The following is a 28,000-nucleotide window of genomic DNA, read 5'->3' on the forward strand; positions in this document are numbered from 1 at the left end:
TCTTCAGAACCCCACCTGGGGTTTTCTTGACAGAGATACTGGAGTGGTTTGCCATTTTCTTCTCCAGCTAATTTTACAAATGAGGAAACTGAGGCAAACAGGGTTAACTGACTTGTCCAGTGTCAAATAGCTATTTAGTGTCCACAGCTGGATTTGAACTCAGGTCTTCGTGATTCCAAGCCCAACATTCCCTTAATGCATATATGTAATGTGTACCTATTTCTTCTCTAGATAAAAATGGTCCACTGGAAAGAGCACTGTCACTAAAGCTACAGGATCTGAATTCAAATTCCATCTCAGTTTTACTATTTGTGTGACCCTAGGCAGGTCTCTTCTCCATTTCCTCATCTATAAAATAAGGGACTAAGATGACTTTTATATCCCTTCAACTTTATATCTATTATCCTATAATTTCTGACCCTAACTGTTGTTTTACATGTTTTAGGTATAGATCCCACAATGAAGAGGCTTAACTATTTCTCCTTAGTTCCTTTACCTGGGATTAGGGTAAGTGGCTATGAGAAGGCAGTGATAATTCCATTGGATGGTCCATGGTCCATTCCAACAGTAGGGTTCATGATGAATTAAGCCCAAAACATAATATCCTCTATATTTTATGGAATGCATTTTGTAAATAAGTAAATAACTTGATTGAAACAGTCAAACATAGCAACCTTACATGGTGTTACTAAACAATTTACCAAAAAAATAACCTATTTAGAGGAAGATGTAGACAAATACAATGTATTGCCTTTCTCATTAATCTTTATTATTCTAGTTTAATCTTGCCCTTTTTTTCCATTTAGGCTTGAGAGAAACAAACCCTTAGCTCCTGCTCTCACCTGCTTGCTTCTCTTCTAAAATACAAGACTTTTAAATGCAGGTACTTAGCCAAGATACTTGCCAGTCAGGCATGATTTAAGGGGTACCCAGAAGGTTGCCATTCCCACAAAATGGCAACCCCACTCTGCTGGCAATCATTTACTTCGTAACTTATTGATGCCTTTTCATCCTTCTGTCAGTCTTGCCCAAACTTTTCCATGAATCCTTCATAGATGATCCAACCAATGTGCAGACCTTCCTCTAGTCTTCTTTGGATCTTGTGAGTCCCCATGCACCACCTGAGTTATCCATCTGTTTTTTCATCCTTTACTACAAGAGGAGACTACATCCATTTCTGGGCTGGTCCCTACTTCAGTGCCTTTGGAGCCACATCTTATGCACAAGCCATCACTGGTAGTATGCTACAAACAATTCACTACTGCCATGCATCTTTCCTTTGTCCATTAGGTTTCTTTAACTGAGTCTTCTGAGAATGTGGTAGGTATTCCATGATCAGGAGCCTTATAATGTCACCGGAAAAATTGGGTTTTCACAACAGTGTAGTTTGGGATCACTAAAAGTGACATATTGCACAATTTACCATATGCAATTCAACCTAATCTCTTCCCATGAAATTCTAGGTATAGTACCTTATCCATAAAACATATATCAACAGGTTAGTTGGACTGTCCTTCTACCACCATGACAGAATTTAGAGAATGTTCACTTTTTACCCACTTTGTTCTTCAATATTGGATACAATAAGCTCTTTCACATTTCTGGATATTTCAATGTCAGTCAGTCAACAAGCATTCAAGTGCTTACTAGATGCCAGGTGGAGGTCATCTCCAGTCATCCTGTTCTATGTCTTGCCAACGAACTCAACTTTGGAGGAGAGAGGGGGGCTGGTGACTTTGCACAGCCTGGCCTCACTTAAATCCAATCCACTTAGAAGTCAAGACATCATCTTCTTGATGCCATTGGTGGTCCTCAAGAACAAAGGACACACATTCTGTGAGCAGCAGTAGCTGATCCCCTGGGGACCCAACTGGTCAAGTCTAGTTGGGCAATGCTGCTCCCTTCCTCCTTCCCTCCCTCCCTTCTTTCCTCTCTCCCTTCCTTTTTTTCCTTCCTTTCTTCTTCTGTTCACATAGGGAATCATGCACTTACATGTGGGTGCTCTGCCTAAAGGAAAGTGGATTTCTTGAAATACAGTTCTGGAGCAATTTGGTATAAAACTGTGAACACCCTTTGAATGTTACTACCAGGTCTGTATCCAAAAAAGATCATAAAAAAGAGAAAAGGACCCAAATGTGCAAAAACATTTAGAAAAGCTCTTTTTGTAGTGGGAAAGAACTGGAAATTGAGGGGATGTCCATCAATTGGGGAATGGCTGAACAAGTTGTGTTACATGAATGCAATGAATACAATTTTTCCGTAAGAAATGATGAGCAGGAAGATTTCAAAAACCTGGAAAGACTTACACAAACTGATGCTGAATGAAGTGAGAATAACCAAGAGAACACTGTACACAGTAACAGCAACATTTTGTGATGACCAACTCTGATAGGTTTAGCTGTTCTCAGCGATACAATGATCTACGACAAATTCAAGAGACTCATGACTGAAAATGCTAACCACATCCAGAGAAAGAACTATGGGGTCTGAACACAGATCAAAGCACACTATTTTCTTTTTTTTTCTTTCTTGTGGTTTTTCCCTTTTACTCTGATTCTTCCTTCACAACATGACTAATTTGGAAATATGTCTCATAGGATTGTACATGTATAGCCTATATCAGATTGTATACTATCTTGGGGAGGGGGAAGAGGAAGGAGAGAGAAAAAACTTGAAACTAAAAATTTTGTAAAAATGAATGTTGAGGACTATCTTTGCATGTAATTGGAAAAAATAAAATACTATTAAGTGGAAAATTTTTAATAAATTAAAGATTAAACTCAATAGAATCTAAAAAGAAAAAAAAGAAATAGAGCTCTGGAAAAAACAGGCTTTGGCAAAAACCCATCGGAATTAAAATGGAGCTACTTAATTATGCTTTAAACCCAAATCACTCTGGCTCTCACGGATTGGCCAAGAATAAGTCCCAGTCCAAGCCTCTGTTGGCCATTGTTTAGATTTTGGTGGCTCAGAGCAAGTGTAAATAGCAATTGTTTCTGTTCTGACCAGAAACTCTCAGGGTCTTTCCCTCCCTGACTGAATCTTTTGTGAAGGCAAAGCAGATCATCTTTTACCTCAATTCTTGCTTTGCCTTTAACTACTGAATGGGTGTTGCCTCAGACAAACTGTTACCTGGAAAAGACCTTAGCTTAAAAAGGCCAAGGTCTCTTTATGCATCTGGGGCTATCTCCAATCATTCTGAACTATATCTTGCCACTGGACCCAAATGGCTCTGGAGGAGACAGACTGATGACTTTGCACAGGCTGCCTCACTTAAATCCAACTCACTTATATCTTAGTAGTGAGGGAGAGAGGAAGAAGCCTGGGGGTTCTCACCTAGCCCTGGTAAGCAGAGTCGAGCTTCTGATTCATGTTACTGATAGATCTAATGAACTTTATGTAATGGAATTCAAAATTAGAACAGTAGCATCTCTCTGAATGAAGGAATAGAAGTTCAATGACACCTCTTTGTCAAAGTTCCTTAACTATTTCTAATATTCATTTATTTTAGTTTTGAGTTCCAAACTCTCTCCTTCTCTCCATCCACCCCTTGAGAAGGCAAGCAATATGATATCCATCATACATTGTTTACAGAGCACTAGCACTGGACTCAGGAACACCTGCATTCAAATTTGGCTTCTGAGACTTCCTAGCTATGTGACGCTGGATAAGTCACTTAACTTCTGTCTGCTTCAGTTTCCTCAACTATAAGATGGAGGTAAAAATAGCACCCACCTTGCTCGCTTGTTATGAGAATCAAATGAGATAATATTTGTAAAATGCTTAGCACAGTGCCTAGCACATAGCAGATAGCTTAATAAATGTGCATGTCAATTAGGAGACCAAGGAAGAGCTTAACTGTCCAATCTATGGAGAAAAAAATTTATGAAGAAACAAGAGAAAGAGGACGTTATAAAACGCAAAATGGATAATTTTGATTAAATTTAAAAGGTTTTGCACAAACAAAGCCAATGCAAGCAAGATTAGGAGGAAAGCAGAAAGATGAAAAACAATTTTTATAGCCAGTGTTTCTGACAAAGGTCTCATTTCTAAAATATATAAGAGAACTGAGTCAAATTTATAAGAATACAAGTCATTCCCCAATTGATAAATGGTCAAAGGATATGAACAGGCAGTTTTCAGATGAAGAAATTAAAGTTATATGTAGATACATGAAAATGTTCTAAATCACTATTGATTAGAGAAATGCAAATTAGAACAACTATGAGGTACCACCTCATAGCTATTAGATTGGCTAATATGACAAAAAAAAAAAAGAAACTGATAACTGTTGGAGACGTGGGAAAATTGGAACACTAATGCATTTTTGGTGGAGTTGTGAACTGATCCAATCATTCTGGAGAGCAATTTGGAACTATCAAATGTCAAAAGGGCTATAAAAATGGTGTATATACACTTTCATCCAGCAATACCATTACTAAGTATGTATTCCAAAGAGATCATTAAAAATGGCAGCACCCATATGCACAAAAATATTCAGAAAAGCTCTTTTTGTGGTGGCAAAGAATTGGAAATTGAAGGGATACCCATCAATTGGCAAATAGCTGAACAAGTTGTGATACATGAATGCAATGGAATACTACTGTTCCATAAGGAATGATGAACAGGTGGATTTCAGAGAATCCTGGAAAGACTTACATGAACTGATGGTGAGTGAAGGGAGCGGATCCAGGAAATCATTGTACACAGTAACAGCAAAATTCTGTGACGATCAGTTATGATAGACTTATCTCTTCTCAGCAATACAATGTTCCAAGACAATTCTAAGACTCATGATGGAAAATGCTTTCCACATCTAGAGAAAGAACTAGGAAATCTGAATGCAGATCAAAACATAGTATTTTCACTTTTTTGTTTTTCATGGCTTTTCCCTTTTATTCTGCTTCTTCTTCACAACATGAATAAAGCAGAAATATGTTCAACATGATTGCACTTATAACCTATATCAGATTGCTTACAGTCTTGAAGAGGGAGGATGGAAAGGAGAGAGCAACTCAAAATTTTGGAACTCCAAATATTATTTTAAAAAGAATGTTGTAAACTTTATAGGTAATTGGAAAAAATAAAATACTATTTCCTAAAAAAAAAATGCTTTTGTCATTCCACTTCAGACACAGTGAAGGTCAGAACATAGACTAGAGGACTTTTATTCTCCTGGTTGCTCTCTTCTGGACACCATCTACCTTATCAATACCTTTCTTCACAACTGAGATCAGTACTCTAGATGGGATCTGAGGAAGACAGAACACAATAGCAATTACATCCCTATTCCTAAAAGCCATGTTTCTCTCCATGCAGTCCAAAATCCCTCGGATAGATATGGCTGCCATATCACTCTGCTGACTCATATAGAGCATACAGTCCACAAAGGTACCTGTCTGTTTGGCAAAACAGCTGCTCTCTAACCATGCCCCCCCCATCTCAAACTTGTGAAAATGTTTTTTTTGTACCCAAGTTTAAAACTGTACATTTCTATCTCTTGAATTTCATCTCAAAAGATTCAGTACCATACTCTAGCCCTGGGCTAGGCAAAGTCTAGGCCATGTGTCATATCCAGCCAGCTGCCTTTTATTTATAGCCCAAAAGCTAAGAATGTTTTTTGCATTTTAAAGTAACTAAATGGCCTCCAAGGTCCAGCTCAGTAGGTCCAGGGTTCCACATGTCTGAGCCTATGAGGAGAGGGGCAGTCAGCATTTGAACTCTCTGATCCTGAATCCCCCTCTCCATGTGTATATATATTTGGGTGTGCCCAAGAGAAGTCCTGGATAGACATCCCTGTGTATAAGAATGAGTCTAAGTCCCCTCTAGGACACCTGCTATAAGCACTATATTCCATTTAGGGGAAAAGCACCATTTTTGTAATTTTTCTAGACTTACCTAAAGAGCCAACTTCTGTGGCCTGATACTACCAACCACATATACACATGCGTCCTGCTTTGTAAACAACAGTCTGGACAATAATCCTTCATTTTTTCTATGCTCAACACAGGCACTGGCATACAGTAGGGACTTAATAAATGCTTGTTGACTTTGGTTGACCAATGAAAAAAAGTTGTTAGGGAAGAAGGTTTTGGAGCTGTCATGGGGTAAAGTATCTGAAGGGCAGCGAGGAGACAGGCACAGAGATCAAGAGACAAAAAAGTGCAGAGGGGGAATCTGGAGGCTGCTAAGAAAAGCAATCGATGGGTCTGGCCTTGGAGTTCACAATAATTCACAAGTTACAATCCTCTCTGGTGCCTACTTTCACAAGCAAGCATCAGGTCTTTTTAGAGGTAAAGTGTCACATTTATTATGTATCTGTATTATGGTAGGAGCTGTAAGTGGAGAAGGGCTGCTCCATGCCACCTTCAGCCCCACCTCCACCTTTCTCCCATTATGGCCTGCAGCTATGTCATCACTTGTTTGTGCATATCTGGGAGTAAGCCAAACAGCTACCCAAAGCCATGAATAAGGCCACCATCCTAGATAGAAATAAGCAATTTAAACAAGATTCTATTTTCTGTCTTTAAGTGCCAAGGCTAACAGTTAAACCACATAATATTTATGGTCCCTCCTATTTCTAGTCTTCTAGGATTCTATTTCAGACTAAGTGGGAAAATATGCATAATTTCAACCTATTTAGGCCTAAGGGTAATTAATTTATACCTTAGAGGAATGTCCACATAGGTACTTCCCATACTAAACATCATCCTTCCACATGGGGAAAAACTATCATAGTATATTTATCTACATCTTTTAGTAAAATTAGTAGCTTTGATAAACATTTAAAAAAAAATCCTTTCCAGGTAGTATATTAAATCTTGTATTGACACATCAACTAATCAAGGCATTTATTAAATATCTACCATTTGTCTGGTACTGTATTAGGCACTGGGGACCCACTAAGAATGAAACAGTCCCTACTCGGAGGGCTTACATTCTGTCATCTCAACTGTCACTTAAAGAGCAGAAAGTGTCAGGACCAACAAGAACATGAAAGAGAATATAATTTCCTCTCAATGTAACAATTTAGTTGACAAAAAAAATCTCACATCTTGACCTTCCAGTATTTAACAGAGGATGAAATTTTACAAAGAATTCTCCCAAATATTAGCAGTTATTCTCCAGGATAAAATCTGTTTAGTAAATTGTCTATACTTCAAAGGTTTTTTCCCAGAATAATTATATCTATAGGGTGTTTCTTCAGCATTAATTATTTTGATACTTCCTAAAGTTCTGAGGGCTTATCCATGTTCATTATAACATGGTATAGTGCATGGGGAAATGAACTTGGAATCAGGAATGCCTGGTTTTGATTCCTACCTCAGGCACTCACTGGCTATAGTCCAGTACCTTAATGTCTCTAGGCCTATTTCCTGATGTAAAATAAGGAAGTTGGATTCAGTCTCTTCTAGCATAACCCTAGGAAGTAAAAGATATTTTATAGATTTTTTTTAGGTCACTTCCCAAATACTAAATCACATTCATAAATTCTTTCTTCCATACGTGTGTGTGTCTACATCTGGCAAAGCTTTATTTCAGACTGAAAGATTGCTATTATTTCTTACAAAGAATTTCTCTTCAGTATGAACCAACTCATATTCTTTAATGTTTTGTTTTCAGTGATTGCTATTGGTGTTTTGTTTTTACATTTAACACATTTACAGATGACTCCCTCCAGCTTCAAGGAGGTCTCTTGTAACATGGTAAAACAATTTAGGAAAATTAATGAGTGGCCTCATCTGAAAGTGAATACAATATTCCGCATCTGTAGCATCACCCAAATTCCTATTATTTTCAATTTTTTTTAAATCAAGAAAAATCTATTTTCTCTTTTCTACCTCCCACCTATCCCAAAAGAAAAAAAAACCTTAAGACAAAAATTCATAATTAAGCAAAACAAATTCCCCCATTGTCTGCATTACAAAAACAAGTCACATTCTGCAGCCTAAATCCATCACCTCTCTGTCTGAAGGGTGGCAGCACGTTTCATTGTATGTCTTTTGGAATCATGAATGGTCAGGTATTGACATGGTTCTTACAGTTTTTAAAGTTGTCTTCACAATGTGGATACTGTATTAACTTCTTGTTCTGCTTATTTCATTCTTCAATACTTTACAAAAATCTTCAAAATTGCTCATTTTTATAATAGTGATGTTAAAGCATAAATTATTCTGGTCCTGTTTACTTCAGTCTGCATTAGTTCACGTAAGCCTTTCCATGTCTCTTTGAAATCATCAATTTCCTCATTTCTTACAGCATAACAGCATTGTATCACATTCCTGTACCACAACTCATTCAACATTCATCAATTTATGAGCATCCCCTTAGTTACTTATGTTTACCATGCCAAAAAAATTTTAAAGGTGTTATAAACATTTTTATACAAAGGATTTTTTTTTCCTTTCTTTGAACTTTTCCATATAGGCCTAACAATGGTATAGCTGTATAAAAAGGCACACACCATTTAGTAACATCTTGTGTATAAATTAAAAATTGCTTTCCAAGTAGTTGTACCCACTCACAGGCCCAGAAATATTGTATCAATATTTGTCTTCTCAGAGCCCCTCCAATATTTATCATTTCTCTATTTTTTTCATCTTTTCCTCTTTGATGGGTATGAGGTAGAATCTCAAAATTGCTTTAATTTCTATTTCTCTAATTAATAATGATTTGGAGCATTTTGTTTTCAAATGGCAAAAGACAGCTTGGTTGTCTTTCTTTGAGAAATGCCTATCCATATCCTTAGACCATTTATCAATTGGGGAATGGCTGCTATCCTTATAAATTTGAGTAAGTTTCTTATATTTTGGAAAAGATACCTTTGTCAGAGAAATTTGATGTAAAGATTTTCTTTTCTCCAGTTAAGTGTTTCCCTTTCAATCTTAACTTTGGGGGATCTGCTTGTGCAAAAACTTTTTTAATGTAATCAGAAATTCATATTTTATCATCTGTGATCCTCTATTCCACATGTGATCGTGAACTTTTTTACAGATGTGGTAATTTTTTTCATGTTTCTCTTGTTTATGGTGACTTTTTACACTGGACCATGAACCCATTTGAAATTTACCTTTGCATAAGTTGTGAGGCATTGTTCCAAATTTAATTTCTTCCATACTGCTGTCCAATTTTCTGAGTAATTTTTGTCAGGTGAGTCCCTTTTCCCAGTAGCTGGGGTCTTCGTGTTTATCAAACATGAGAATATTAGATAACTTGTTTCTGTATATTGTGCATGTAATCTGTGCCACTGTTTGGTCTATTTTTTTTTTCTAAATTCTGAGAACTATTACTTTGCAGTATTCATTTGAGACCTGACACTGCTAAGCCTCCTTCATTCCCATTTCTTTATTTCTTCTGAAATTCTTGACCTTTTTTGCCTCAATATGAATTTTATTATTTTTCTAACTAGTTCTATAAAATACTCCTTTGTTTGATTGGTATGGCACGGAATACTCAAATTAATTAACGAATAAAACCACTTATGACTAATTACTACTTCAGTTCACAATTTTTCCAGTCATTATTCAGAAAAGCTTTCTCTTCAGTATGGTTCCTGTTTGTTTATGGTGAGATATGCCTGAATTTTCCCACATATTCTTGGTTGTCAATGGTTTTCTCCACCACAAATGTTATTATGTGCAATAAAGCTAGATCTTCCACCTTCATGATAGTCAAAAGGTTTCTCTGTGGTATCCGTTCCCTAATATTGCATGAAGTTTTCACTCCATTTGAAAGCTTTCTCACACTGATTACACTGAAAAGGCTTCTATTCCATGGAATTAGCCTATGTTCAAAGCATTCTCCTGACTTAAAGCTTTCTCACATGCATTACACCAAAGGTGTTTCTCTTGAGCATAAATTATCTGATGTCATTAAGTCTGGACTATTGGCAAACACTTTCTTCACATTTATTAAATTCAAATGGCAACTCACTTGTGTGAATTCTCTTATGTGTTTTAAGGTTTCCCTTCTGGCTGAAGGCTTTTCCACATTCATTACATTTAAAGGGTTTCTCTCCAGTATGAATTCTCTTATGTGCAGTAAGGCCTCCCCTCTGCCTGAAGGTTTTTCCACATTCACTACATGTATAGGGTTTCTCTCCAGTATGAATTCTTTTATGTGTATCAAGCCCTCCTCTCTGGCTGAAGGCTTTTTCACATTCATTACATTTATAGGGTTTCTCTCCAGTATGAATTCTAATATGTTTATTAAGATCTCCCTTCATGCTGAAGGCTTTTCCACATTCACTGCACTTAAAGAGTTTCTCACTATGATGAATTGTTTGATGTGTTCTAAGGCGTCTCTTCTGACTGAAGGTTTTCCCACATTCATTGCATCTATAGGGCGTTTCATCAGTATGAACTTTCTGATGTTCCACCAGGAATACACTGTACTTGAAGCTTTTGCTACATTCCTTACATGCAAAGGGTTTCTCTCCGGTGTGAGTTATTTTACTTCTATTTAGGTTTCCCTTTCTGTTGAGAAATTTTTCACATTCCTTCTTTTCAGAGGGTGTCTCACCCATATGAATTTTCTTGTGCGTTTTAAGGTTTCCCTTCTGGCTAAAGGCTTTTCCACATTCATTACATTTAAAAGGTTTTTCTCCAGTGTGAATTCTCTTGTGTGCACTAAGACCTCCCCCCTGCCTGAAGGCTTTCCCACATTCACTACATTTATAGGGTTTCTCTCCAGTGTGAATTCTCTTATGTGCCCTAAGACATCCCCTCAGGCTAAAGGTTTTTTCACATTCACTACATTTATAGGGTTTTTCTCCAGTATGAATTCTCATATGTTTAATAAGATCTCCCTTCAGGATAAAGGCTTTTCTACATTCACTGCATTTAAACGGTTTCTCACCAGGATGAATTATTTCATGTATTTTAAGGCTTTGCCTTTGGCTGAAGGTTTTTCCACATTCATTGCATTTATAGGGTGTCTCACCAGTATGAATTCTCTGATGTTGTACAAGGAAGGATCTATACCTGAAACCTTCTCCACATACATTACATTCAAAGTATTTCTTTCCAGTATGAGTCATTTTATGTCTACTTAGGCTTCCTTTCCGGTTGAATGCTTTGCCACATTGATTACATATATAGGGTTTCTCTCCAGTATGGATTACTTGATGCTGTGTAAGATATGAATGGTATCTGAACCCTCTTCCACATGCATTACACTGAAAGTGTTTCTCTCCAGCATGAGTTTCTTTATGAGCATTAAAGTTTCCTTTCTGGCTGAAGTTTTCCCCACATTCGTTACATCTATATGATTTTTCTCTTGTATGGCTGTTTTGATGTATAGGAAAGCATGAGATATTCTTGAAAGTTTTGCCAGATTCATTATACTTATTATTATGAGTATTTGTTCTATGGTAATAAATAAGTTTTGACTGATAACTGAAAGGCTTCCTGTATTTACTATGCTTACAAAGGTTTTTCCCTAAGGCAGTTCCATTATGTTTAATTAGGTCTGAAAACTGTTTGAAATTCTTTCCAACTCTATCAGATTTAGGGAGACTTTCTCCTATAGGAACTCTCTGATTTTCAACAAGGATTGCCCCCAAAACAAGCTGTCTCCCAAATATATTCCATTTATGAGTTGTCGCTACCTGCCTAGATTGTCTCTCTTGTTTTCCCCTTTCCCTCTCTAATGAGACATCATGATCCCATGCTTCTCCCAACCTGGAATCCCAAGGCCCATCCTTTGTAAGTTTCTCTTTGAAAGATCCTCCTATACAAACACCCTGCTTTGGAGTTGACTTCTTGGTTTCAGATCCTGTCTTCTGAATAAGGGAATCTGAAATCAACAAAAAAGTATTATTATCTATTGTCTCCTGTGCTAGGAGAAATCAAAGTGATTTACTATAGATTCTATCTTCTCTTTCAAAATGTACAGTGATCCGGAAAAGATAAAATGTTAAGAAAGGTTTCAAGGTTAACATGGGTAAAGAAACAATAACAGAACTAGGTATTCAGGACCTAATGAATTACGTTCCAAGGGATTAAAAACATTTGTAGATGTCATCAGAGTAGCAATTCCTAGGCAATTCTTAGGAAAAGGTCACATTGACCAGAAGGGGGAAACAGATTAATTCTGGAAATTATAGCATGAAAAGCTTAAAGATAACATCTATCCAAATTCATGAACATATAAATTAATTGCAAATACTTAGAAAACAAAGTACTGATCTCTAAAACCCAGTATCAATTCCATAAAAGGAGATGATATAAAACCAATCTCATTTTCTTTATTTATAAGATTTCTGGACTGGTGTTTGAGGATGCTATAGACCTGAATATCTAGTTTTTAAAAAGTTGTTTGACAAAGACTCTTAAGTTGTCTTTGTCATTAAGATGAACAAATAAAAATTGGAGTGTATATGACAGCAAATTTATAAAAGTTTAAGTAACCTTATCCCAAAAGAACTGAATAAGGAATTATCAACCTTGAGAATATTCTCTAGTTGTATATTTCTGAGTTTTGTATTTGGCCCTGTCCTATTCAATATGTTTACACATGGTTTTGATGAAATCATAAACGGCACTTTTCCCAATACTGCTGATGAAGTATGTGGGATAACTAATATATTGGATGAACAGATCAGAAGCTTTTTTTAAAAAAGGATAGAAGAATGGGCAGGAATAAACAACATGCAATTTAATAAGTATAAATGTAATTCCTGCAATTAGAACATCCACTGTACAAATACGGAACTGGAGAAACTTGGCTGGGTATTAGATCATGTTCAAAGACCTGGGGACTTTAATTGACCACAAATTTAATTTGGACCAAAAATAAGAATTTGTTCCTGGTATTCTCACGTCATCTGTGTGGATGAGGAGAGATAATGATTAAATAATAGTACAGTAAGGCAGACTTGGAACTGGTTAAATGACTGGAACCAAAGAGAAGTCATTAATATATTAATATCAACTTGGAGAGTGTTTTCTATTGGACTGTCCTAGGATCTATCCTTGGTCCTCTGTTGCTTAACATTTCAATCAGTCCCATGAATGAAAGCATAAGTGACATGTTTATCAAATATGGAGATAAGAAAAAGCTAGGAGGAATGCCTAACATGATAAATTACAGTTAAGATCCCAAAGGGTCATGACAGGTTGGAACCCTGAGCTCAGCTGAAGGAGTTTAAATTCATTAGAAATAAATGTAAATTCCTGGTTTCAACATCAAGAGTCAACTATAAACTGAAAGAGGCATGGAGAATCTGTAGAATTTCACTGAAAAAGACCTATGAGTTTTGATGGACCCAGTGGGAGACAACAGAGTATTATGATAGAATGTGATCTTAGGCTGCTCAATATTCTAAGGGAGGTGATTATTTCAAGGAACACCACCCTGCCAAAACCATATCTGGAACATTGCTGGGAAGACTTATGAGCTGATACAAAGCAAAACAAATAAAGCCAGAGAACAATTTACCCAGTTACAGTACTGTAAAGATAATCAACTGTGAAAGACTTACTAACTTTGATAAACACAACCACCCACCACAATCTCAAAGGACTTAAGATGAAAAGTGCTGTCTACCTCCAGATACAGAACAGAGGGACTCAAAATGCTGAATGAAACACTTTTTTTCCTATTTCTTTTTCTTCTTTTTTTTCTTGGAAACAAGGTTAATGCAGAAATTTATTTTGCATAACTATACATATTTATAACAGGCTTTGCTCTTGAGTGAGAGAATTTGGAACTAAAATAAAATAAAATTGAATTTTAAAAAAAGATATGAAATGACTAGTATCAGTAGAGAATTGGGAGAAGTAAATCCTGCAAGTTATAACAAAGAAAGAATTAAAAAAGATTTAATGTATTGGATATAGGGAGGAAAAGCTTAAAAGAATAGCAGTCCCATTGTCAGAGAGGGAGAAAGTGAAGAGGAAAGAATGATATTTTTGGAAAAGATAATTATTGCAATTGTGGAAATATTGACTTTAAAGTGAAAGTCAAAAGAACATACCCTCCTATATGCAAGTGCAGTTACAGAAGTGATGGGTCAGTGAACACATAGGACAAGAGATGTGGATTTAAAATTTTAATTAACACTATTGTTCTTTAAGAAATGATGAGCAGGTGGATTTCAGAAAAATCTGGAAAGACCTACATGAACTCATGCTTAGTGAAGTGAGCAGAACCAGGAGATCACTGCACATGGTAACAGCAATATTGTGTGATGATCAACTTGGATAGACTTATCTCTCCTCAGTATTATAATAGTCTAAGATAATTCCAAGAGACTCATGATGGAAAATGCTGTCCACATCCAGAGAAAAAACTATGGATGGAATCTGAATGCAGATCAGAGCATACTATTTTCTCTTTTTTCTGTCATGTTGTTTTTTCTTTCTCGTGGTTTTTTCCTTTTTGTTCTGATTCTTCTTTTACAACATGACTAATGTGGAAATATGTTTAATATGATTACATATGTATGCCCTATATCAGATTGCATGCTGTCTTGGGGAGGGGGAGAAGGAGGAAGGGAGAAAAAAATTTGAAACTCAAATTCTTGTAAAAGTGAATTTTGAAAACTACTTTGCATGTAATTAGAAAAAACCTATTAAACAGAAAAAATAAAAGTACTTAGAAAAATACATTAAAAAAAGAAATTTAATTCTCTTAAAGTAGTCCACCTACTCCATACAAGGCACTGAAGTAGGAGCAAGACAATACAAAGATAAAAATGAAAGTATCTTCCCATAAGGATCTACCATTCTACTAGGGAGAATGTAACACCCATACAGATAAATAAATAAAAGACAATTTGAGAAGGAAGAGAGAACCTGAACATCTGAAGTGACTCAGGAAAGCTTCAGGGAGAAGGGGGCTTCTGAGCTTTGAAGGAAGATAACAATTCTGAGAGGCAGAAATGATAAGGGAGTGTATTCCAAGCAAGGGGGATGACGCAAGGCTTGTGTGAATGCCAAGAGGCCAGAGATGGCTTACAGACTTCATCATCTTTTCCCCTTCCCACTCTCTCCCTTTATGACCATGAGACTACTATTCTTTTAAGTCTTTTCCCCTATATTCAATACATTACTAAGTCCTTTTGGCTCTTCCTTGGTTGTAAATATTTTGGATTTACTTCTTTTTCCTATTCTCTATTGATACTACTCATTTCATATCTTTTTTAAAAACCCAATTTTACTTTATTTTCAGTTTCAAATTCTCTCCCTCCCCCATTGAGGAAACAAGAAGAACAAAACCTATTATAAATATATATAGTCATGCAAAACAAGTTTCTGCATTAGCCCTATTTCCAGAAGAAAAAAGAAGGAGGAGGAGGAGGACAATGAGAAGAAGAAGGAGACGATGGAGAAGAAGAAGAAGAAGGAAATAAAGAAGGAGAAGAAGAAGGAAGGGAAGGAGAAGAATAAAAAGGACGAGGAGAAGAAGAAATAAGAAAAAATGCTTCATTTTGCTTCATTCATGGGAAGAGCAAGCCATCCACTCTTGCTGGAACATAAAGTCAGATAAGGAATAATGTGTGATAAAGCTTGAAAGGTAGTTTAGAGTTAGACTGTGGAGAACTGTAAATGCCAGGCTGAGAAGCTTATAGGGAGCCACGTAGGTTTTTGTCCAGGGAAGTGACATGATCAGAAATCTCCCTTAGGAAGATCTACTTGTAGCACATGGATGAGAATGGGGACAGCCTGGACACAGAAGAGTAGTTAGGAGAGTAGCACAATAATCCAGACAAGAAGTGATGGGACCTCAAGTAAAGTGGTAGTGATAGGAATGAAAAGAAGAAGGCAGATGGTAAAAATGTGGAGGATAACTGACAAGACTGGGCAATTGACTAAATGTGGTGGGGGGAGAGAAACAAGAAGAATGACTCTAAGGTTACTTACCTAGTCATCTGGGAGGAGGTGGACAAACCCAGGGAATTTTGGAGGAAGGGTCATTTCAGAGGAAAAGAGTATTAATTCTATACTGGTGAGCTGAGATGTCCATGGACAACCAAGAGATGTCCACAAGGCAGTTGGCAATGTAGGAACTGGACTCAGGGGAAAGATTTAGCCTGGATGTACAATTCTGGGAAATCATCTCTAAAGAGATGATTACAGAATTCATAGGAACTGATGAGGTTATGAAAGGAAAAAGTAGACAGTAAAAAGAGAAGAGAAAGCCTCACAATAGAAAACCTGTCTGAAGCTGTGTAGAGAGAGGAGCAGAAGGTTGAAAACAGCACTAATGAGACACTGAGAACTAGCTGAGAACTAGGGTTTGGGAGACAGAGAAGACAATTCAGGGGACAGAGATAGAACAGCTCAAGAGACAGAAGGAGAACTACGAGTAACCCATCAAGAGGATCACCACAGTAACTGCAGGTGTCAGGGACCATCAGGGTTGGCAGGTCTAACTTGTACTTGAAAATACTTTCTTTTCCAACTCTACTGACAAGTTGGTCAGCTGATTTCTATTTGAAGACTTCTAGTGAGGGATAATCAAGAATCAAGGCAAGTTATTCCTCAGCTATTACCAGAAGCTGACAGTATTTAACAGGCTTGATAAATCTTGAGATATTCTCAACCACAGCCAGGTTAAATGATGCAGGAAGATTGGAGATCTCCATATTCTTTATGGGTCTGCACTCTGAGGTCAAGCACACTGACTTTCACATAATAAGCCTTCAAATATTTGGAGAGCTGTCCTTCCACTTCTAAAATCTTCTCTTCTCCAAGCTAGACATTGCCATTTTCTTCAATCAATCCTTGTATCATATTTTGGCAGGTAAAAATTCTGGAAGGTTTGGTTTTAGGGTTTTTGTTTGGGGGGGAGGGGAGGAGGAGGATTGGAGAATGCTATCTTTCTTGCAGCAGGCTCTTTGCTTTAGCTATGTCCCCTCCTCCTGCCTGGCAAGCTCTCCCTTTTCTAAAATGATCAATATCTGGAATTTCCTTGTTGGAAGCTACCCATGACACAAAAAGTCAGTTCGGTTGCACCTGAACAAGAGCCCACCTCTTCCTGTAAAACCCTAATTTACACCACTGAGCTGCGCTAATGTATGAAAATGGGTCTCAGACAGTCCTACATTGAAAGGGGAGTGAAGAGAGCCTGGTATATCCTGCAAGTGCAAGGATGCAGAGACACCTGTCACAGAATTATGAATGCCATCTGCTGTCTTAAAAGCACTGAAATTAATCCCTGATGACAACCTTCTGTTGAGCATACCAGTGTGTCCAGTGACTGTGATCCTTATACATGCTGTCCCTTCCATTGTGACAGTTACCGCCTTATCTCTCTTGACTATAATTCAGATGTAGCTTCTGCCTTGATCCCTCTTCACTCGTCCCCCACCTCAGCCCAATGCCTTGGCTTCCCAACGCCCCTGAATATTTCCAGACAGGCCTTATGCCTTCTCTTGGGCACACTAAAATGTACACATTAGAATCACTGGCCTGTCTGCCACTTCTATGAAGACCTTGAAGGAGCTACAGCACATTGGGACAAACATGGTCTCCAATCCTCCCACATCTGATTTCCTGGTTTCCTTCCTCTGACTATGCTCCACCTTGTCCATGTCCTTCCTACAATGAGATGCCCAGAATGAAATACAATATTCCAGTTGTGGCCTGACCAAGGTAGAGTCCAGTGAGACTCTCACAGAATCTCAGAGTCAGAAGGGACCCCAGAGACCAAAAAGGCCAACCTAAGCCAGATTGAGGATCTTGAGTGAAGCCTCTTCAAGGAGTGTCATGAATGAAATGCTGCAGAGGCGAGCCAAGAGGAGGATGTGAGAGAAAGCCTTTGGAAGAGAGAAGAAGAGAAGTGCAACATCAGGAGTGGGAAAAGCCATGGACTGAGACTAGAGGGAGCTTCAGTCTGCAGCCTTGTCATGATTCTAACCAGCCAGGGGCCCACAGACAAGACAAAGCCCCTGAACCTCAGCTTCTTCTGCTGCAAAATGGGAAGGTCAATGCATGATTCACCTTACAAGGTGTGTGTGTGTGCATCCTTTGTTGTTGAAGAAGACCATGCCATCAGAGAAATGATGACATGACTTGCACTTGACTTTGTTTTGAGTGAGGAAGGGCTGTGCAGGTCACCAACCTCACTTCTCCTCCAAAGCCATCTGAATCCAGTGACCAGATATTCATCAGGATGACTGGAGATGACCCAGGATGAGGCAATTGGGGTTAAGTGACTTGCCCAAGGTCACACAGCTAGTGAGTGTCGAGTATCTGAGGTGAGATTTGAATTCAGGTCCTCCTGACTCCTGCACTGGTGTTTTATCCACTGCACCACCTGGCTGCCCCTTACAAGGTGTAAAAGCATGATGGAAGATATAAAGTTCTATATGCATGCAAACTGTCACTACCATCATGGAACTCCATAGTGACCACAAAGATCCAAAGAGCAGTGACAGACTGTAGCACTTCAAGTAGGGAAAGAGATCAGAGACATTAAAATACAGCATAGATGACATTTTGGGAGGTGGAGACTGAAGTTTGGCCTTGAAAGGAATGACGGAAAAGAAATATCAAGTTAAATAAGACAGGAAACAAAGTTAAGGAAAGGGTCTTTTTTGTTATTTTAACCATAGGGTAAATTTACCTACACCTGAGAGCCATAAGAAAGAGAGATTAAAGATGCAAGGAGGGGAGATAATAAACACAGAAAGAAGTAGGAAAGGATGCAATCTGGAGCATAAGGAGAGGCATGAGTTTCAGACTAAAGAAATGGCACTCTCTCTTTCTCTCTGAGACTGGAGGAAAATATGAAGAGAGGGAGATCAGAAGTACTTTATTTAGACAAAAGTGGAGAATACAGGACAGGACTCATGTAGGTCAGCCCCAACAGTCTTCCACAGGCCTAGGATCCTTTTAGGAGAGTTCCCTGTCTACCAGCTGTCTGACCAGATAAGCTGCTGCTTCAGAATAATCCCTATCTTTCTCCTCTTCACTCACTCACCTTCAAAAGAAAAAGTGGCTTCTTCCTCTCGTGTCCATGGTGTTTCTCTTCTTTCCAGTTTGGAGATCATCCTGGATTTGAAAACTGGAAATCCTACTAATGGGGAAATAAATGGGTAAATGCTGAATTCAGAGAGATATTCCATGAACCTTATCCACTTTCTTTTTAAGATAGAGGTCATGCTTGCAAGACCCAGATGGTGGTAGAAAGGACATCTAAGGAATGAAACCAAAGAAAATCAATTCATCTTAATACATCTTTGACTCAAAGGCCAGAGACCTTTCTGGTCTTCAGTTACCTACAGTGTGGATCTTTAGAGGAGAACCTTTGACTGGAATGAACATTTGAGGTAGCACAATAAAGCTGCTGATTTTTAATTGTGCAAAAGGAAGATCTTTCCATTTAGAAGAGAGAGAAACATTGTGTCCCTGGGAGTCCAGAAATTTAGGAATCTCTCCCCATCATCTGTATTTGTGAGACTTTCCCTGCACAAGTCAAAAAACAGCCTGGCACTTCAGGAATCCCCCCAGTCAATGGGAAATGAGAATGCAAAGACAACCCAAGAGAAGATCATAATCCATGGAGAGAAAGCTGTCCTTACCCAAGAAGACAAAATTCTCATAGTTCTCCTGCATCACTTTCCTAAACAGGTCCTTCTGAGCAGGGCCCAACAGCCTCCATTCCTCCTTGGTGAAGTCCACAGTCACATCTTGGAAAGTCAGTATCTAAAAATAGCAAAACATGTTCCTGCTCACCTCAGGACCAACTCTCAAAGGAAACATAAGGAAGACATAAAGATGTCAAAAGGAAAAGGGGAAGGTTCTCATGGCTTTCAGGGTTCTGGGTATCCAAGTCAAATATTTCTTGAGGACTTCCTGTGTACCACACTTCATATTAGGTTGGGTATAATTGAGAAAATCTAGCTTTACTGCTCAATAAACCTTACAAATCACCTCCCACTCTGAGAGAACAGTTAATCATGTACTTTACTCCTGGGTTTTCTACTTCTCCCTCTCTAGTCAGTCAATAAATAAATTTAAATATTTCTTGTGCCAGGCACTGCACCAAGTGCTGGGAATAAAGAGAGACAAAAGACAGCCTGCCCTCAAGGAGCTCATAATCTAATCGGGGAGACCACAAGCAAACAAATATATACAAACAAGCTAAGGACAGGACAAGTGAGGAACAATTAGGAGAGGGAAGGCACTGGGATTAAGTGAATGTAAATACACACTTCTCTGCTGAATCAATCAATCAAACGTATAAAATAAGTAGAAACAAGTCTTCAATTTGGGAGGAATGAAGTGCTTTAATCATTCATGAAAGCAGGATGACTCCAGATAGGAAAAATGTCGTGACTGATGGAAGAGAAGTAATCATTCTCCATGGGGCTGGAGATAAAACATGAGTCCAGGGCTTAGATTTGTCCATTGGTGAAGCCATCCATTGTCAGCAGTTTACAGGTTCAGGAGGACTCTGAGGTAGACCCTTGCACATGAACCAGAGGGCAGCAAGGAAGAGGAAATGTTCCCAGGAGTGTGGCATTACCCCACTCTGCTCCTCAGTACTCTGCCTCCCCAAAGGATGATCCATAGACTTTGATTATTACATGGCTGTGCTGACTTTTGGTACAGAACACATTCTACAGACCCAGATAAGAACATACCTCTCTTGTGGTAAGATTAAAAGAATTTAGCAGCCATGTTTTAGCATTTTACTTTTCACCTAAAATCCAGCCAGTTGTCCTCATGTCACATGAACTTCACTAAGATGTGTAAATTGTACATGGTTGGATTTTTTTAATTCCTCTGGGGTGACAGAAGACTTACTACAGAAGAACCTCATTTAGAGAACATTTGCTACTAAGTAGTGGAGAATGAAGCAGAGAGGTTTTCTATCTTCCCCACTTTTAAACTTTCTCTGTTATTAGAATCTGGAATTCAAAATCTAAAAAGAATGTTAAAACTGTTTTTATATGTAATTGGGGGCAAAAATAAAACATTACATTTAAACTGCCTGTTTTCACTTGGTCTAACCTAGCTACTTTTCCTTATAATTATTCTCTTCAGTAACAGTTCCAGCAACTGTACAAGTATGTCTTGGACTGTAATGATGAAGGTCCAAGTATGGGGATTCTAGTACCCTGGATGATGAAAATGTTTGTTATAAAACTTTTTGCAGAGCTTTTCCATTTCTTCTTTGATTTGTCCTCCTTCTAGTTTAGCCTTTAAATGTTCCCCAAATGATTTTTCTTAGAAGGGTTTCTTGTTAAGTTTTCGAAAACTTTTTTTCCCCACTATTGTTTCATAAGGAAATCGTGTTCATCATCATTCAGCATCCTGCCCTGTGATATTTTACAAATGAGTTTATAGTCTAGGAAATTAGGTGGCACAGAGGATAATAGAGTGCTGGATTTGTACTCAAGACCTGAGTTCAAATCCTACCTCAGACTCTTACTAGATATATGACCCTGGGAAAGTCATGTAACCATTCATCCAGGAAAAACTTAAAAAATTAATTGATAGCAAGTTAAATAACCAGAACCAACCAAACAATATGCACAATGTCGTCCACAGTCAAAACAGAAATAGTAACAGAAACAATAAACAGATGTGATTCCTGGTTTTCACGCAGGCAGCCCAGGTGGCACCTAGGAAGCTGGGACACAGAGCTGCACTTGGGCATCAGGAAGACCTCAGCTTGAATCCCACCTCAGAACCTTACTACACAAGTCACTGACCTTCTCTGTATCTCAGTATCCTCAATTGTGAAATGAAGACATTGGGCCCCAAGACCTCTAAGTTCCCCTCCCATTCTAAATATAATGAATGCTGCACAATAATCACCAAACTTGGCCCCATGAAAGAGCTCCAATTCAATTCTGCTCAATTAAATGAACACTTATCATGAGCCCACTCTGTGCCAGACGCTGTGCTAAGCAAAGAGGATACAAATAAGGAAAAGAGACAGTCTGTGTCTTCAAGGAGCTTACAACCTAATGGGGAAGCAAAAATTGGGGGAAGGGGGGGAAGGACTGGGAACAAGGAGGCGCATTGTTCTATGGAGTGGAAGCCAGGCAGCTGTTGATGGAGAATGGAGGTACCAGAAGTTGGTGGGCCTTCTACAAAGCAAGTTTTTGGAAGGAGTTTGGTGTTCTGCCCTTCAGCTCTCTGATCAGATGGAAGAGGCCACTGAGGGCAAGCTGAGAAGGGACAGAAAGGGGCAAATGCATCTTTGCAGAAGTGAGAGACTATGAGTGCAAAACATTGTACACACTGTCAGACTGAGCTGACCTGTCGTTTGGATTTCCTAAAATGCTTTTGTCTTCATCCTTTTTTTATTCTTTGTGACAAGGATTGGTTCTCTGAGTAGGAGAGTAGAAACGGACTAATTTAGGAAGGTGGTGTAGCCACAAAATATGAAAATGAAATTAAAAAGAAAAGATAAAAAAGAAATTGGATGCCACAAATAAAAAGTAATCAGACACAGAATGTTCCTAAAGCACACTCCTCTCAGCTATGCAAAGAATGATTTAAAAAAAAGTTTAGGTATAAGTAAAATCCTGAAATTTTTGTTTGGTGTGGGAAGGGGCAACTTAACACACATTTATTAAAAGTCTACTATGAATAAGGCACTGATGTAGTCTCCAAAATATGAAGACAAAACCAATATGTCCCTCAAGGAGCTCCCATTTTACTGAGAAATCATATATATGTATGTATGTATACATACATGTATATATGTACATGCATATATGTGCATATATACATATACCTGTGTGTATGTGTATGTATATATACATACATATATACATATATCTCTGTGTGTATATATGCATATATACATATATCTGTGTGTATATATGTAATATATACATATGTATGTATATGCAAAATTATAAGTAATTTTGAGACAGTGAGAACTGTCAATTCAGGAGATTAGAAAAGGATGGTTACATGTAGTAAGTGGCAACTTCCTAAAAGTGGGAGGGAATATTTTGAAGAATTTAAGTACAATATGAGACAGAGGTGAGGCAGTTAACCATTCTGGACATGTGAGACCACCAATAACAAAGGCAGAAATTATGATGAAATGCCATATTCAGGCAGCACTAGGTCAATATGACAGGAAGGCAGTGGGTGAAATAAGACTATAAAGTAGAATGGAGCTAGCCATGAAGCAATCTAAGTGCCAGGCTGGATATTTCATATTTTATCTTGAGAGCAACAGGGAACAACTGGGAGCCACTGAAGGTTTTTGAGTCAAGAAGTGACATAGTTAGATCTGTCATTAAGATTAAAATTGTTAGACAACAAGATAAATTTTGTCTGTATTTGAAGTGGAAGGAATGGCTGTGTGTTATGACAAGGAATAAGACTAGTCTGTTAAAAACAAAATAAAAATAACAAGTGTGATGATTTTTTTTATCAGATGAGGAAGAAAAAATACAGTTGGCAACAAAATTTTGGGAAAACTGAGTTGCTAGATTTTATGGAGACTTCTGAATGGGAATCATAAGGAATATATTTGTTTCTCAAGCTCTCATGGGATGTGCACAAAAACTGATCATGTCCTATATAATAAGGAACTCATAACAAATGCAAACAGGCAGAGACTTGAAATATAGCATTTATCAACGATAATGCAACAGAATTGTAATCAATAAAGGAAATGTGAACAAAAAACACAGACTTAAATGAAGACTGAAAAAGTATCACACTAAATCATTAATGAGTTAAAGACATAAGTCACAGAAACAAGAAAAAAAATGAAAGGGAACGATAACCAAACAACATAGCAAAATACCTAAAAGAGTGTTCAGAGGAAAATTCATAACCCTGGATCTTTATTAACAAAAGAGAAAAAGAGAAAAATAATGAGCTGAATGTATAGTTTTAAAAACTAGAAAACTCACAAATTAATAATGTCAAAACAAAGAAAATACTTTGAAACTATTAGGCAACAAATGCAGACCTGAAAAAATAACTTACCTAATACACAAAACCAAGAAACATTTCTAAAAAGAGTAACCAAAACTGAATAATCATATAAATGACAGTTATTGATAATGACTAATAAATTATTATTGTTAGAGATGGCCTTTATCTGGTGCTTTATAGTAAGTTAACAAAATCAAAAGTGAAAATTTGTAACAAATGGAAAGATAATAAGGAAAATCATCAGAAACTGTCATACTTACACTGCAAAAATACTGAACACTTAAATGAAATCAACAACTAAGAAAATGTAAATAAAGAAAGTAGGAAACAGACAACCTAAATAAACCAGTCAGAGAAACTGAACAGTAAGAAACGAACTCCCACAGGAAAAAATAAAAAACCTCCAGGTCCAAGTGAATTTTTACCAAACATTTAATGACTGCTATTCTAAACAAACATCATTATAGGCACCATAACAAATTCTATGCAGCAAACATGGTCCTGATTACTAAAGAAGAAAGGGATAAAGTAAGAGAGAGAGAGAGAGAGAGAGAGAGAGAGAGAGAGAGAGAGAGAGAGGGAGGGAGGGAGGGAGGGAGGGAGGGAGGGAGGGAGAGAGAGAGAGATGAAATTCTAACTCACCTGGGATCTAGCCATTAAGGTTCTAGAAGCCATTTCCTCTTTCTCCTGGCTTCTTCCTTCTTGGGGAAGGGCAGAATCTTAAGAACTGAAGGACAAGAAAGAAGTCAGGAAGGAGACTATTTCTGCCTTGTAGCTCCCAAACCCACTAGGATGGAATTTCCCACACATCACTTGGGTGAGATCCCCAGTATCCTCACAGAAAGGTCAAAAGGAAGCCAAGATTACATCTACCTTCTATTAGAATGAAAGGGAAAGGCTATGGCCATCAGTTCTTAAGGTCAGAATAAAAATTACATACATGAAAAGTCAAGACATAGTAAGAAAGTGCCTAACTATCTTGGGTGACCTAAAATCCCAAGGTCTAAAGAAACTACATCCTTCTGGTACAGGAGGGTTAAATCAGAAACTTAAGCTATTAACAAACCTTAGCATGTTTTTCTCTTTAGATGGGTACACCTGTGAGGGGGAGAGTTTCTTAGAAGTCTGATCAAGACCATAAAGAATAGGTTTTTAACACCATAAGAAATAGTCGAGGCAGCCATGAAGGCAGGGACTGTCTTTCTTTTCCTTATTTGAATTCCCAGCACTCGGCAAAGCATCTGGCATACAGCAGCTTTTAATCAACATGTATGGATCTTTCTCTAAGTGGATACCTAATATCTTTCTAAACCCAAGGGCCAGCATTATTTGTAATGGGAATAAACTAGAGGCCTTTTCAGTAATATCAAGGGTTAATCAAAGAAGTCCATTGTCATGTTAGTTATAACAATATGACTTTTTTTAAAAAAAAGAAACTGAGGGAATAAACATAGGCAAGAGTAAATAAAACAATTTACTTATTGCAGATGATATGACAGTTTACTTAGGGAACCCTAGATGATTAACTTTTAAAAACTGAAATGATAAACTTCACCAAAATTTTAGGTTATAGAATAAACCCACCTACACCATGAGCATAATTTCTGCATATTACCAACAAAATCTACCAAGAAATAATAAACAGAGAGATTTTATCACAAGCAACTACGGAAAGTATTAAATACTCTGTAGACTACTTGCCCAACAGGAATCATATGAATGCAACTACAAAACAAGCTTTATAGAAATAGAGATCAAAATAATTAGAGAAATATTAACTCATCAAGGATGGCAATATAATGAAAATGGCAATCATTTACTTACTCAGTACCATATGAATCTCATTGCCAAAGGATTACTTTATACATATATGAAAAATAGTAACAAAATCCATCTGGAGAAACAAAAGGTATCTGAAAGATAATAATGAAAAAAAGTTGGAAAGAAGGGGACCTAATCAAACAATACTAAACATCAGTAAGCATCAAAATAATTGAGTACTAGGTAAGAAATGAAGAGGTCAATCAGTAGAACAGATCAGGTATGCAATAAACAGAAGCAAACACAGTAGTCTAGTGTTTCGTAACACCAAAGATTCCAGTTATTAAGAACTCAAAATTCAAGAAAAACTGTTGGGGAAGCTGGAAAGCAGTCTGGAAAAAAACTAGGTATCTCACATCTCACAAAATATGCCAAGAAAATCTCCAAATGGAAACAAGACAAATATAAAAGGTAATATCACAAATTAAAGGAGAAAAAAAATTATCTTTTAGATCAATGGATTAAGGAAGAGTTCATAATGAAACAAGAAATAGAATCAGAGGAAGTAAAATATATGATTTTGATTAATTTTTTTAAAAAATTTTTTGCACAAACAAAGAGAATGCAGCCAAAATTAAAAGAGAAGGTAAATTTGGGGGGTGGGGGAGTATGTTGCAGCAAGTTTCTCTAAGAAACATTTAATTTCTTAGATATATAAGGAACTGATTCAAATTTATAAGAATAAGAGTCATTCTCCAATCAGTACATAGTCAAAGGATATGGATAGGTTGCTTTTCAGAGCCAGAAATAAAAGCTAACAAATAGCCACATGATGCTCTAACTCATTAACAATGAAAGGAATACAAATTGTAACAACTCTAAAGTTCTGCCTCAAACCCATCAGAATGGCAAAGTTGACACAATGGAAAATGACAAATGCTGGTGGTATATTAATGTTCTGTTGTTGTTACTATGTTACTGGTCCAGCTGTTCTGAAGGCAATTTAGAACATGCCAAAAAATTATTTAACTGGGCATACCCTTTGTCACCACGATGCCAGTATCAGTTCTATACCTAAAGATTAGTTCTATATCTAAAGAGCTCAAAGAAAGTTGGAAAAGGACTTCTATGAACCAAAATATTTAAAGCAGCTTTTTGGAGCACCTCACTTTAGGGAGGCAGGCTCAAGGTTGTTTTCTTCTCCCTATTTGCCCCCAACGACACTGTTTGGGGACTTCTTTGGCACTCTCCACCATGCAAGGTCCTTTTTCTTCCCCCTCTTCTGCTTCCTTTACTATAGTAGTCTCTTCATTCCAGGGTAAGCCCCTTGGAGGCAGGGGCTGTCCGTCTTTACGTGTGTCTGCATCCCCAGAGCTTGCCACAGTGCCCAGCACACAGGAGGCGCTTAGTAAATGTTCATTGATGGTGGCAATTAAGGCCAGGAAACTGAGGAGGTACCCCTGAATGGGGCAGGCTGTGGTCTCTGACTGATGCAGAGTTACAGCGCTGTAAGAGGAGAAGGGGGCTCAGCCAACTAAGAAGCCCTGGATGGGTTGATGCGGATCAGGGTGGCAGAACCCTGGGTCCAGCGGCACCACGCCCACCTGGAAAGCCAGACCCCCGGGAAAGGCTTCGTTGACAAGGTCCCAGCACGCTAAGCGAGGTCTCAGGGGTACAGGCTCCCATGGGGTGACCTCAGGGCACGCTGGGGGATTTTGAGGGCACGGCCAGGGGGGATTTGGGGTTTTTTTCCATCTCTGGTTTTAGCAGTTTTGTTTTCCTTTCTTTCTCGGCGGTGAGGAGGGGAAGGGAGAGCTGGGAAGGGAAAATGTAGATTTTTTTTGTAGTTTGAATAAAAATAAAAAGTTAATTTAGAAAAGAAAGACCTTTCCGACCGAGCTCAACTCCCATCACGTTAAAGAAAAGGAAACTGGGTCCTAGGGAGGTCAGGAGTTTTGGTCAAGGGGACAGCTGGGAAGCAGGGGAGGATTTGAACCCAGGTCCCGGCGGCACTGTAGCGGACAGGCGATTCCACATCGTCTATTAATATTGCCCCTCCTCCTTTTCCTTACATCTCCCTCGCCAGCCACAGACCCATGGGTCGGCAGTCCGGTAGCGCCCCCTCACACAGCTACACACAGTCCCGTCCACACTCACCTGGACCGCTGGGGACCCAGCAAGAATGAAAGGCGGAAACCTTCAGGCTGCATACCCAGGACTGCGCTTGCGCAAACGGAAAGCTGAACTACGACTCCCAGAATCCAGCGGGCTCCGGATCATCCTCGTCCGAACGAGGGCGGGGAAGGCCGCAGCACGTGCCTAGAATGTTTATTTCCTTCAGGGCTGGCTTCTTCGGTCTCATGGGAAAT

At 38.1% G+C, this 28,000-nt stretch overlaps 1 protein-coding gene across 1 annotated transcript; it reads right to left on the bottom strand.

Moving 5' to 3' along the window:
• Nucleotides 1-2,136: 2,136 nt before the first annotated feature.
• Nucleotides 2,137-27,954, bottom strand: LOC140521608 (uncharacterized). Its single transcript, XM_072636848.1, has 6 exons — nt 27,789-27,954; nt 25,695-25,783; nt 24,513-24,597; nt 19,532-19,655; nt 18,931-19,026; nt 2,137-11,796 (listed from the first exon to the last, which is right to left on the bottom strand). Exons 3-6 carry the CDS (start codon nt 24,543-24,545, stop codon nt 9,884-9,886), a joined length of 2,166 nt encoding a protein of 721 aa, XP_072492949.1. The 5' UTR covers nt 24,546-24,597; nt 25,695-25,783; nt 27,789-27,954; the 3' UTR covers nt 2,137-9,883.
• Nucleotides 27,955-28,000: the final 46 nt, after the last annotated feature.

Source organism: Notamacropus eugenii, chromosome 1, assembly GCF_028372415.1.
Source record: "Notamacropus eugenii isolate mMacEug1 chromosome 1, mMacEug1.pri_v2, whole genome shotgun sequence".
In the NCBI taxonomy this organism is placed as follows: Eukaryota; Metazoa; Chordata; class Mammalia; order Diprotodontia; family Macropodidae; genus Notamacropus; species Notamacropus eugenii.

Coding starts and splice junctions, on each gene's coding strand:
- LOC140521608 (XM_072636848.1), bottom strand. CDS start 24,545: ATGGCTTCTAGAACCTTAATGGCTAGATCCCAG. Junction 19,027..19,531: donor TGAGAATTTTGTCTTCTTGG/GTAAGGACAGCT, acceptor TTTCCCCATTAG/TAGGATTTCCAGTTTTCAAA. Junction 11,797..18,930: donor AGCCACTTTTTCTTTTGAAG/GTGAGTGAGTGA, acceptor TGTTGATTTCAG/ATTCCCTTATTCAGAAGACA.